General features: G+C 38.6%; 1 protein-coding gene across 3 annotated transcripts; it reads right to left on the reverse strand.

Moving 5' to 3' along the window:
• Positions 1-496: 496 nt before the first annotated feature.
• Positions 497-10,450, reverse strand: LOC110783414 (putative metallophosphoesterase At3g03305). 3 transcript variants are annotated; one of them, XM_021987759.2, is made up of 4 exons: positions 10,092-10,450; positions 8,821-9,062; positions 1,957-3,504; positions 497-1,256 (listed from the first exon to the last, which is right to left on the reverse strand). In XM_021987759.2, exons 1-4 carry the CDS (start codon positions 10,348-10,350, stop codon positions 1,140-1,142), a joined length of 2,166 nt encoding a protein of 721 aa, XP_021843451.2. In that variant the 5' UTR covers positions 10,351-10,450; the 3' UTR covers positions 497-1,139. The 3 variants fall into 3 exon arrangements, with proteins under 3 accessions (XP_021843451.2, XP_056683707.1, XP_056683708.1); XM_056827729.1 differs by having other exon boundaries at positions 10,063-10,203; XM_056827730.1 differs by lacking the exon at positions 10,092-10,450 and adding an exon at positions 9,197-9,980.
• Between the last annotated feature and the right edge of the window lie 1,493 nt (positions 10,451-11,943).

The following is an 11,943-nucleotide window of genomic DNA, read 5'->3' on the forward strand; positions in this document are numbered from 1 at the left end:
GAGCATGACAGTTACCGTAAGATACGAACATAACTGTTAGGGGTGGATACGAACAAAACTGTTAGGAATGGGCGCGAACAAAATTGTCTATAGACAGTTTAAAATCGATTCATTTATAAATGAACTAAGTTTGAGCTTAAATTTATTGTTCGGTAACTAAACGAACCAAACTCAAACTCAATGGTGTTCGTCTCGTGAACTCGTTATTACGAATAATAATATAAATGCATAGAGATAATGCCTAAACTATTAATTGAATGACAAAGAAGGGATAATATTTTACATAACTTGTCCAAGAAAAGTGTTGTTATAATGTTGATTAAGAAAATTATTAATAAATTATTGTACTGGTTGTTGGAATGTGGTCTATTCGCTAATCGGGTCTAAGGCTCGAAAAAGCTCAAAACTCGGCTCGAGCTCGAAAAAGCCTAGCTCGATAAGTTGAAAAAAATGTTAAGTGTAATCCCTATTTGGATAAGTTTGGAGACTGGGAGCGTGACTCAAACATCTGTCGTATTCTCTTTTGTATTTCAGTAACATTTTCTGTGTTTAAATTACAGTTTTGAATTTTTGATACAATGGTAAATATTTCGAACCAACAACCAAGCCAGTAACCCAGCATGTTACACTACAGTATTACAGCATGTTAGTATCTACCAACTGACATTCTTGCAGAAAATACATTTCTCCATAACCGTTTTCGGAGTATCGTAATCTCGATGACTGCAGTCCTGCTTCTGCAATGGCGACAGTTTCTACAATGTTTCAACTCTCGTTTTCAAAGTTCTTCTCATACCCTTTCTAAACACACGTATCTTCAACGACCATGAATATTTCACCTCCAATCAATACCTGATGTTGTGGATGTCAACTTGTTTAGCTGGTAAAGTCCTGAGGGGTTAGAACCAAAGACCTGCGATCGAATCCCGCCTATAACATATGTCGCCTTTGCCTTTTGTGGCTCTCTCTACACCCAAAAAAAAAAAAAAAAGAACAACTGATGCTCGGCATGCTCTGCTGCTAAAAAACATCCGAGTCGATCCACTGGTTGTCCGTAAACAAATAACAAAGTTACAGTTAAGCCCCTATCTATCAAAAACCAGCTACAAGCTGCAACACACAGAAGTCTGCTGATAATGCTAGTGTCTGTTGGTTTTGTAGATAGCATATGACAGCAGCAGTGGGATTGAGAAAGTATACACTGGGAAATGTAACAACGGATTCATTTCATAAGCTTTCACCAGCAATTTGCAACTCTGCAGCACGAAATAAGTTCAGAAAATCGAAAGGGTTAATTATATGTGGGAATGAAAGGTGCAAAAGCTCGCGAAAAAATGATGTGGAAAACATTAGGTATACTTTGTATATCTTATTATCTTAATAGCAACCAACTACACCCCATACATACGAGCACTGAATCAATTTAAGGCAATTCTATTAGAGACACTCATAATTGAAATGATGGCTTTCGTTACTATTTTTCTTCCCCTTTGCTCCTTTTCTTTTTTTTCATATTTCAGTTTATTAAGCAGTGCTAAAGAAATTCAGACAGCAGTTCAGAATTTTTTTGGAGGGAGGATTTATGGCTTTGTTCTCCTCACCATTTTTCACTTGTTTCAGGAGAAATAAGTTTACAACAGTTAAGTTGAAGCCATTACGTTAGATAAGTTAACTACGGGGCCAGTGAAGGCTACACACATTCAGTTCACAACTACAACGTGTTTTAATGAGTTTACGTAAGTTCAGAAAAAGGTGAAGAGAACACAACCAAAGGCAACTTTCCAAAGGATGCAGGTGAGAGAAGAATTAGAGTAAGAAGAAAGGGGTTAATACCGATTACTAACTACAATACATATACCTTGTAATTAATATTGCAGAAAATACTGCATAGACCAACTAATCAAAGAGTGCATGAAAAAATAAGAAGAAACTTCGGAAGAATTAATGAAAAGTTACCTTAAAATGCTTGTAGAAGATCACCAGACAAACTACCATAAGAACTTTCCTGATCCAGCGTGTACCAATATGGAACTTGGAAGGTCTATGATTTTGATTGTTATTGTGTCTAGATTTTGGGGTCTCCTTACAATGATCATCTTCCTTCTTTCCTGAAAGTACTAGAAGGTGTACTCTATACATTTCACTTTCCACGGCCAAACCTAAGGCCACCAGAAGAGAAGGGAAAACCACAAATACCAGATGAGGAATAACTATCACCATTATATCTGGAAACCCAAGGTACTCCAATTTTTTACCCGTATCAGGATGTTTCACTACCCACCCCCGGTAAGTCATATATCCTCTTTCACCACCATCAGTAAATAATTGTCCGGACAACCAAGGACATAAAACAAGGTAGAACAAGTAACCTAGAAATCCGAGCCACACCGAACGCAGCTTATACAACTCTGTCAAGACCCATCCAACACAATTCTTGACACTTTTATCTGTGGTGAAATTTTGTAATGTGTACTGTCTCTTGGAGAAAAGTAGCAATGCTACAGGGAGAAGAAGAATAAAGAAGAAAAACCCAAGAGAAATCATGAGTATTGGGAAATATAAAGCAGCCCATTGGAAACCCATGACCATAAACTCCTTCCATGTCCAAGATATCGAACTAGAAAGACCATTTATTGAGAATGGCCTCAATTCGGTTAAGGTTGATCTACCTTTTACATCAATTGCTTCTATCTGTAGCCAGTACCTTTCTGGAGATGAATCCTGAAATGCTTTGAAATTCCAAGGTGCTGCATAAAGAGCTCCTCTAGAGGAACTATCCTTGATCTTCGTCATTGAATCCTCCAAAACCAGAACAAGATTTCCAAGATGAGAGTCATAAGCTCGAGCCACTACTGTGACGATTGAAGATGATGAGAAGACCAAAGCTCTTATGGTCATGTAGTGTGAGGGGTCCAACGATTGATGTTCAAATTCAGTTAGTTGAGATGATGTTAAAGTGAAGCGTGAGTCCAGTGGAAAAGTGGGTAAGATGATAGTTTTTTTAGCACCCGATTTCAAGTTGATATCAACAAATGAAGAATGACCTCTATCAACGGCCAAAATACGCATGGCTCTACTTTTCCTCCAGTCACCCATCTCCCACTCCCAGAATTCCTGGACATGAGATGATCCATTCAAATTTTTCTTGGAGGATTTCTGTTGCATATTTAGCTGCATCAGATCATTACCTGGTCGGTGAAGCCGTTTCAAATTCGTGCCAAATCTCAAGTGGAGATGTCCACATAGGTAAGAAGATATTGAATGTTTGAGAAAAACATCTTTCAGGGTTCTTCCAGATTCAGAGGCTGCTGAGAATGAAAGAGGAAAATGTCCAAATGAGATCTTTATCACTGGGTTCTTTGGCTCAGCACCCCATTTTGACAGCTCAGAATCCAGCTCAGCTAATAATTTATCAGTTGGATGCCCAAAAAGATTGGTTGGACCTCTGAGGCCGACAGCCATGGTGCTATCAATCCCAACAAATAGATGCCTTCTGATTCCTGTCTGCATGATGCAACACAAATTTTTATCATACAAAGAACTGTAAATTTACAGCATTCAAGATTTTAAAAGGTACTCCCTCCGTCTCTTTTTGTTTTTTACGTTTGTCAATTTTCACGCGCTTTAACGATTAATTAATTTGCATTGAGATTCCTCAATTTTTTTATTTAAACAAGATAAATTACGTTTATTTATAAAGTTTTCACTTTTATCAAAATTCTGATATTGGGAAATGAGAAAATTTTAATGTCCCAATGGAAAAGTGTGAGAGATTAAATGACTCAATGAATTTAATTGGTTAAAATAATAATTGGACACAAATTTTGATAGAATACTAAGTCATTTATGTGATTATATAAAAGGAAATGTAAAGAACATTTTGAAATCCTCAAAAAGAAAAATGTAAAAAACAAAAAGAGACGGAGGGAGTATATCAAAGTGAAGCAGACTTCTGTTTAAATGTCACTTTGTCATCAAACTTGAACGAGCCACAAGATACTTAGAGCATCTCCAATGGCTGTAGCTAGGGACTAGCTTGATATTTATAAAAGTTTTAAGCTAATAGCTAGACCATTGGAGTGAAAATAAAAAAATTAGCTTGGCCAATTAGCTCCCAAAGTTGCCAAATAATTAATTGACAAGTGGGACAAATTTAAATGACAAGCTTATTGTTAGCAATTGGAGCATAAATTAGCTAAACAATGAAATAGCTTGAAATCTTATGTGGCATAACAAGCTAATTGTCAAATTAGCTTACTGTTGGAGATGCTCTTAGAGCGTCCTAAATGGTAAGCTAATTGTTAAATTAGTTGTCATGCCAACTAAGATTTTAAGCTAATTTATGTTTTAGGTAGTTTATGTTCCAATGGCAAACTAATTTACCAAACTAGCTTGGTATTAAATTAGGTTCACTTTTCAATTAACCATTTCATTTTAACTTTATTTTAATTAAAATTTTGTTTATTTTTAAAATTCTTTCAATTTTTTTAAAGTTTACATGCTATTTTGAAATGTACTTATTTTACTTATTCATTTATTTTAAACTTTACTTATTTTTTATTATCTCTTACAATATTTCTTCTATAATAATTATTGTTGGGGTGTTAAAATGGGCCTACCATTTTAACCCAAAAGCCAATAAAACCCACTCAAGCCCAATACCACCAACAAGGCCTCAAAAGGCCCAACAAGGCACTATATATACCCCTCAAGGGGCAAGGTAAAAGAGGTCATTCTCTAACCCTAGAGAAGCCACCCTACTCTCTCTCCCCTAAACACCTCATTTTATACATCAATTGTACTGACTTGAGCGTCGGAGGCTCCGCCTCGGGGACCCCCCTTGGCCCGGAGTTCATCTTGCAGGCACCGTACGTGATCGGAACTCAAGACATCAAGGACGCTCCTTCCATCGTTTCAACCCCGGAACAATTTGGCGCCGTCTGTGGGGAGAGTACAAAAACCCATGAAGATCCACTCTTTCATGGCTACTATGCTCAACTGGAAAACGGGCACAATAATCATATAATTGTGTCCAGATCCAATTTGCTCGACTGTACAACACCGATGGGTCGCGACAATAAGATGAGCATTCAAATTGGAGAAGTAGATCTGATTACTGTAGTAGATAAAAACAAGCAGCTCATAAATACTCTGTAAATAATTATTGGATGACAAATGATGTCACATATAATCAAAGGAGCAGCCAGCTTAAACAACGGCATACGAAAGACAAAGAAAAGAGGTACAAATTTGCCAATCTAATACTCCTTTGCCACTGAGTTGCTCTCTACTTGATAAAAAAAGAAGTCATTACTTGACAAAGCTACGAAGCCTAGCAGTCTAGCAGCTCACCTCATCACCTTGAGTGGTCGATACGGAGCTGAAGACGCCAGCGCCGAGTTCGGTACCGAATCAAAGCTCCCGAAGCTCATCTCCATGGCAACTCCCGAAGCTCGTAGCCAAAACTCCTGAGCTAAGCAAGATGCCCAACATCCTCTAAAGTAGACTAAATTTGCAGCAGCAGAATCTTCGTTCCTCCGAAGAGTGCCGAAGAGATAGGCATCCTCAGTTTCAAAGTTATCTGAGCATTGAGACGTAGCTGAAACAAAGCAGCTCTAATGACTTGAAGTCGATCTCCCAAGGTGGAAAAGCTTCCCGAGGTCAGCCAGTTGGTCATGCTGCTCCCGAGCTCAGTCTCTTCGGGCTACCGAGGTTGACCCGCCGAGCTCCATAATCAGTCACAACCTAAGAGCTAAGTTTCTCCCTCTATTTATTGATTTTTGAAAAATTATAAACTGGCACATCTATGTTGTTTGATACACTGTTATTTGGCAGACCTCATAGTTGAGTTCATCAACTTGGTCGTGAAAGCTACACCAAAGAAACTACAGTACTAAAACTTCAGATCGTGCCCACAAGGTGTTTGTTAAAATGCCCAAACGAAGGTCAGCAACCCCAAGCAGTGCCGAAGCTCACTACTTAAACTCAGTACGGAGCACTGCCACCTTCCGAGGTTCGAGTCAAGCCTAGCTCATTGGGTCTTACCGCTGTGGCTAACCCGCCGAGGTTTTCCGCCAAGGTCGACCACCAAGGTCAGTGCCGAGCTCTGTACTGAAGCCCCCTGGCCGAGGTATGTGCCGAGGTCTATGCCGAGCTCAGTGCCGAAGTTCAGCTCAGGTAAATTGAGTAAGGAAAAGCACGCCGAAGTTCAGCTCCCGAGGCTCATAGCCGAAGCTCGTTGTTGAAACTCATAGCCGAAGCTCGTTGCTGAAACGCATGGCCGAAGCTCATTACTGAAACTCAGTGCAGAGCATCACCACCTTCGGAGATTCGAGTCAAGCCTAGCTCATTGGGTTATTACCGCCCAAGTCAGTGTCGAGCATAGCTTCATATTAGTGGTCTAAAGCACCGCACCGAGGTCAGGCAATTTGAAAATATCAAGTTGGTGCCAACAAGGTGTTTGGAAATATTATGCCAAGTAGAAAATCAGCTCCTACAATTTACGAAGGAAACTCCATCATCATCAATTCAGTTGTGCCCACAAGGTGTTTGATAAAATGCTTCAATGAAGCCAGACTCACATTTATGCTACCATTCTTCAGTGAGAGGTTATAATTGATCTCCCGGAGTAGAACAAAGTAGTTCCGAGGATAGCGGCTCAGTTCTGAGCATAGCAGCTCTGAAGCTCGATGCCGAGGTAAATTGAGTGAAAGCAAGCCGAAGCACATCATTGAAGCTCATCACGGAAGCTAAGATACGAATCTAAGATCCGAAGAGGCCTCCAGAGCCAAACTCTCGAAGTTAACCTCCCGAGCTTATCAGCTCCCGAGCCGAGGTTAGTGCCGAAGCTTCCGAGCTGTGCCGAGTTCATCATGGGTAATGTTTCAAAGGATCCAAAAAGCTCTCTGAGTTGGAGCTCTACAACTTACTAGGTGGTTCTCAAGCATTCTAGCTCGCTGCCAACTGCCAAGTTACCAAATCACTAAAATCAACATCAGAATCGTGCTCAGTGCCGAAGAGTAATACCAAAAATAAAATCTCAGTACTGAACATGTAAAGCTCAGCTCCCGAAGGTCACCCGCCGAAGTTAGTGACGGGGTCATCGCCGAGCATAAACAGCAATTTCGGAGTTTTGCCGAGCATCTCTAGGTGTGGCAGTATACAAACCTTTGTCATATTTATCTCAGCAAGTAAATAAATGTGGAGATAAGTCAAAGGTAGCAAAGGAAAAAATACTAAGCTCAAGCGACAGTAGCCGAAGTTCACCATCCGACTTCAAAGCTAAGTCTTCTATTTATTTAAGCTTTGTACTTTATATTTTGTCAACATATAATTTACTTGACTTGATAAATTTGGTAAAATGCTAGTGTTCTTGGAAACTTAATTTGACAGACATTGTCTAACAATAAGTCATTTTGCAAGAGCATGCACCTCAAATTGTTCATCATGTTCAAAACGAATTATAAATTCATGTTTGACAAACATAAATACATCAAATTTTGAAGATCAAAATTGTGTAGCAAGTCTCCGACCAAGTCTACGGATTTGAAAGAAGACTAAGAAATCGCTCCGAGATTACAACTCGAACCGATGTTACAATCCGAGCCGATTTTAGAAGCACGTTCTTGAACAGATCTTCGGATTTGAAGAGCGAGGTTAAAAATCGCTCCGAGATTACAACTCGAATCGACGTTACAATCCGAGCCGAAGTAAAGAAATCGCTCCGAGATTACAACTCGAACCGATGTTACAATCCGAGCCGATTTTAGAAGCACGTTCTTAAACAGATCTTCGGATTTGAAGAGCGAGGTTAAAAATCACTCCGAGATTACAACTCGAATCGACGTTAAAATCCGAGCCGAAAGTAAAATCCGAAGGTAAAATCCGAAGGTAAAATCCGAAGGTAAAATCCGAAGGTAAAATTAACTTTCACTGCCAAGTGATCAAAATCAAAACCCAACCCATTTTTCAAATAGAATTGGGTCTGGGGGGCATTTGTTGGGGTGTTAAAATGGGCCTACCATTTTAACCCAAAAGCCAATAAAACCCACTCAAGCCCAATACCACCAACAAGGCCTCAAAAGGCCCAACAAGGCACTATATATACCCCTCAAGGGGCAAGGTAAAAGAGGTCATTCTCTAACCCTAGAGAAGCCACCCTACTCTCTCTCCCCTAAACACCTCATTTTATACATCAATTGTACTGACTTGAGCGTCGGAGGCTCCGCCTCGGGGACCCCCCTTGGCCCGGAGTTCATCTTGCAGGCACCGTACGTGATCGGAACTCAAGACATCAAGGACGCTCCTTCCATCGTTTCAACCCCGGAACAATTATATATACATTTTTCCCTTATCTTACTTTCATTAATTCCACTTTCTCTTCCTTGTTTTTTCTTTTTTACTTCCTGCTCCTTTCTGGTTTGATTGGTGACAATAACGATCTCCTACGACGATTCATGTTAGCCGACCCCAAATCATTTTGGAACTAAGGCTTTGTTGTTGTTGTTTAATTAAAATTTTGCATTCTAACTGGGCAGATTTTTACCAAGCTATTTTTCTCAAAATCACTCCAATGGTTAAGCTAATAGCTTGAGATTTTTGCAAATTGCAAGCAAACCCCTAGCTACAACCATTGGAGATGCTTTTATATTATAGTTCTGTCATAATCAAAATCATCAGTGACAATTTTATAGTTTGTTTTAATGATTCATCTAAAATCAACTAGATAAATGGTCAACAACTGTGTTCTTATCATTATCCAAGCGAAAGAAAATGCAACATCTTCCTAATAATCTCAGAAAGTAATAGATTGAAGTTAACCTGAAGTGTGACACTGTTTACATGCCCAGTTCTTCCTGCTTGAGCATTTAAACTATAGTTTGAAAAGAAATCAAAGGTGCCACCAACGGCTGGCACACCGAAATTATCATGATTGCCTCTAAGGTCATAAAAGATGCTCTTGTCAAGTCCACTCTTTTTCACTACATCTTCCATCACATCCCGGTATTCAACCCACTCTTGCTCATTCTGTTTCATGGTTAAGTGATCTTTGCTCTTCCCATCTAGTTGCAAATAAAAACAATAAGTATCAGAAAGTTTAAGGTCCCTCTAAGAACATTCCAGCTAACCTAAGGAATCACGATCACCAACCAAGATAACCTTATAACAATAACACAATAGGCAAGAAAACAATTACCTAAGATTCATTAATACATCACTATCCTTCCCCGTTTTTGTATCCAGGTCAAGACGAACTTCCTATACTCGATTCACCAAGCTCACATATCGTAAACTACAAAATAAAATGAGATACACCTTCACCACAACCGACCACATACCCTAAACTGATTAACATAGCTAGTGAATGCATCTATTCAAGCTGAAAGCCATAGTCCATTATATATATTTGAATCTATCCAAATTCTCAAATTCAGATTGTAAGTTTGTAACTATCAATCAAACATGATTTTGCCTCAATCATAATGTATGATCAACACTGAATCAACCAAAACTACCAATGTCAACGCCTCATGAAACCATGATCAATCCATCTTCGACAACAAATTCAACAATTCTTACAATCTATTCACCAAGATTGTAATTTTTTATCTATCAAACATGATTTTGCCTTAATCATAATGTATGATCAACACTAAATCAACCAAAAGTCCAAAACTAACAATGTCAACGCCTCACGAAACCATGATCAATCCATCTTCGACAACAAATTCAACAACTCTTCTATTTTCAAATTCTCACATTAAGATTGTAAGGTTGTAACTATCAAACATGATTTTGCCTCAATCACAATGTATGATCAACTAACAATGTCAACGCCTCACGGAACCATGACCAGTCCATATCCAATGCTTCCATTTTCAAAAGCAAATCATAGCAGTTCACTCACACACACTATTTGAATACACAAATCAATTCATCTAATTTCAGAAAAAATGACAAAACCCCACCTCCCCAAAACTTAACACCAACCAAAATCCAACAAAACCCATCAAAATTAAAGCGAGTAATTGAAAAAAATCTCGAAAAAAAAGATGAAATTACCAAAATGAAGAGAAAAAGACGGCGAAAACCTGTGAGATCGCCGGTGATTAGAACAAGAGAAGGGTTGATGATGGAAAGAAATGGACCCACCAACTCCTTGAAATCGAGAGCTCTTTCGGGGTGATGAACACTAAAGTGAAGATCAGAGAATTGAACAACCCAAACCACTGAATCAGGGCCTCCATTCACTTGTATCAATCTGTTTGAAATTGAGTTTTCTTGCCCAGAAACTGCTGCCACCGCCATTATCAGGAAGATGGTGAGGATTTCAACGACGATGGCTGCCATTTTTTCTTCAATTTTCTCTCTCCTCTGGCTAACCTTTCCTGCCGGAGTTCCTGATTTGACTCCTCGTTAAGTCGTTTGTGATGTTTTTGACTTCAGTTTTAATGAAAAGGTTAATGTCATACGCCGTAAAATACTATTTAAAAAATAAAAAATAAAAAACAAAGTTTTACCAATGAAGTCCAACTGTCCAACACTGGGTTATTTCATTAAAAGATAGCCGTGGGCCGAGCTGGACCGAGGCCTGACACGAAAAAACATAGACTGGCACAAGCACGGAGTTGTGGGGCTGGACCGTATTTGTTTGGAAAAAGCAAGGCACGGCTTGACCCGACACGCTAAATTTAGTAAAATTAGGCTTAGGTCTGATGGCTTGTGGATGGGCCTGAACCCTGTTTTGAACTTTTCGGCCCGACTCGACACAATGCAGAGTGGGGCCAGCCCGTTAGGCCCACGGCCATCTTTAACTAGGTCTAGAACCGAATGCTCAACGGATGAAAAGAATGCCTACATATGGAAAAAGTCGGCGTAGTTTTGTGGTGTTCGAGGTTGCACGTTAGGTGTTATTTTTTTATTTTTTTTGTGTGCGAATGAGCCACAAGAGCGGAGATGAAAATCGATCTCAAGATCAGCTGGAATCGAATTGGAAGCTCTAACCAACTGAGTTATCCATCACTCTCACATTAGGTGTTTGTGTTAATGCCTGAATGAGTGCTTTTGTGGAGTTTTTTCCCATTAATATTTGTGATTATGTGATAATCCGAGTTTGTTAATTTGTGCAAAATGACATGTTTTTGGAGTAATGAGTATGCGTATGTATGGCATGTTTGTGAAATTGCTAATAAAGTTAAACTAATCAACAATGTGTCAATGATTCAAAAGTTATACAAATTGCTTAATTTCTGATGCAGATGATTTTAGTTTAGGTATGTTACTTCTATAGTTTAGACATGTTACTTTTTTTTTATATAATTTTAGATGAGGTAGTTTTTTAGTTTAGGTATGTTACTTCTATAGTTTAGACATGTTACTTTTTTTTATACGGAATAGTTTTAGGGGATGTACATTTTTAGTTTAAGTATGTTACTTCTATAGTTTAGACATGTTACTTTTTTTTATATATATAATTTTAGATGAGGTACTTTTTCAGTTTAGGTATGTTACTTCTATAGTTTAGACATGTTACTTTTTTTTTATACGGAATAATTTTAGGGGATGTACATTTTTAATTTAGGTATGTTACTTCTATAGTTTAGACATGTTACTTTTTTTTTATACGGAATAATTTTAGAGGAGGTACTTTTTTAGTTTATGTATGTTACTTCTATAGTTTAGATCTGTTACTTTTTTTTTATATAGTTTTAGGGAAGGTACGCTATTGGTTTCGCGCTCATCACACCATCAAGTTGATGGTGTGACTGGTCTCACAGGAGACGCGCTGTTCATTCACTACCATTGCATTCTCAACAAATGAAAAGAATGCTTAGTGGTAATTAAGATCTCTCTAAAAAGGTACGCCGTTTCTTCTCCTCAAACAACCCTGTTAGTACGTCTCGATCGAGATTTTGGGTTTAGTAATCGTATAAGCCAATTCAT

This window comes from Spinacia oleracea, chromosome 4, assembly GCF_020520425.1.
Source record: "Spinacia oleracea cultivar Varoflay chromosome 4, BTI_SOV_V1, whole genome shotgun sequence".
Classification (NCBI taxonomy): Eukaryota; Viridiplantae; Streptophyta; class Magnoliopsida; order Caryophyllales; family Amaranthaceae; genus Spinacia; species Spinacia oleracea.

What these genes read in the sequence shown, in the direction of transcription:
- LOC110783414 (XM_021987759.2), bottom strand. Translation starts at nt 10,350, where the DNA reads ATGGCAGCCATCGTCGTTGAAATCCTCACCATCTTCCTGATAATGGCG. An exon ending in AATCACCGGCGATCTCACAG is followed by an intron (nt 9,063 to 10,091) that starts GTTTTCGCCGTC and finishes ATTTGCAACTAG; the next exon opens with ATGGGAAGAGCAAAGATCAC. An exon ending in TAAACAGTGTCACACTTCAG is followed by an intron (nt 3,505 to 8,820) that starts GTTAACTTCAAT and finishes TGCATCATGCAG; the next exon opens with ACAGGAATCAGAAGGCATCT.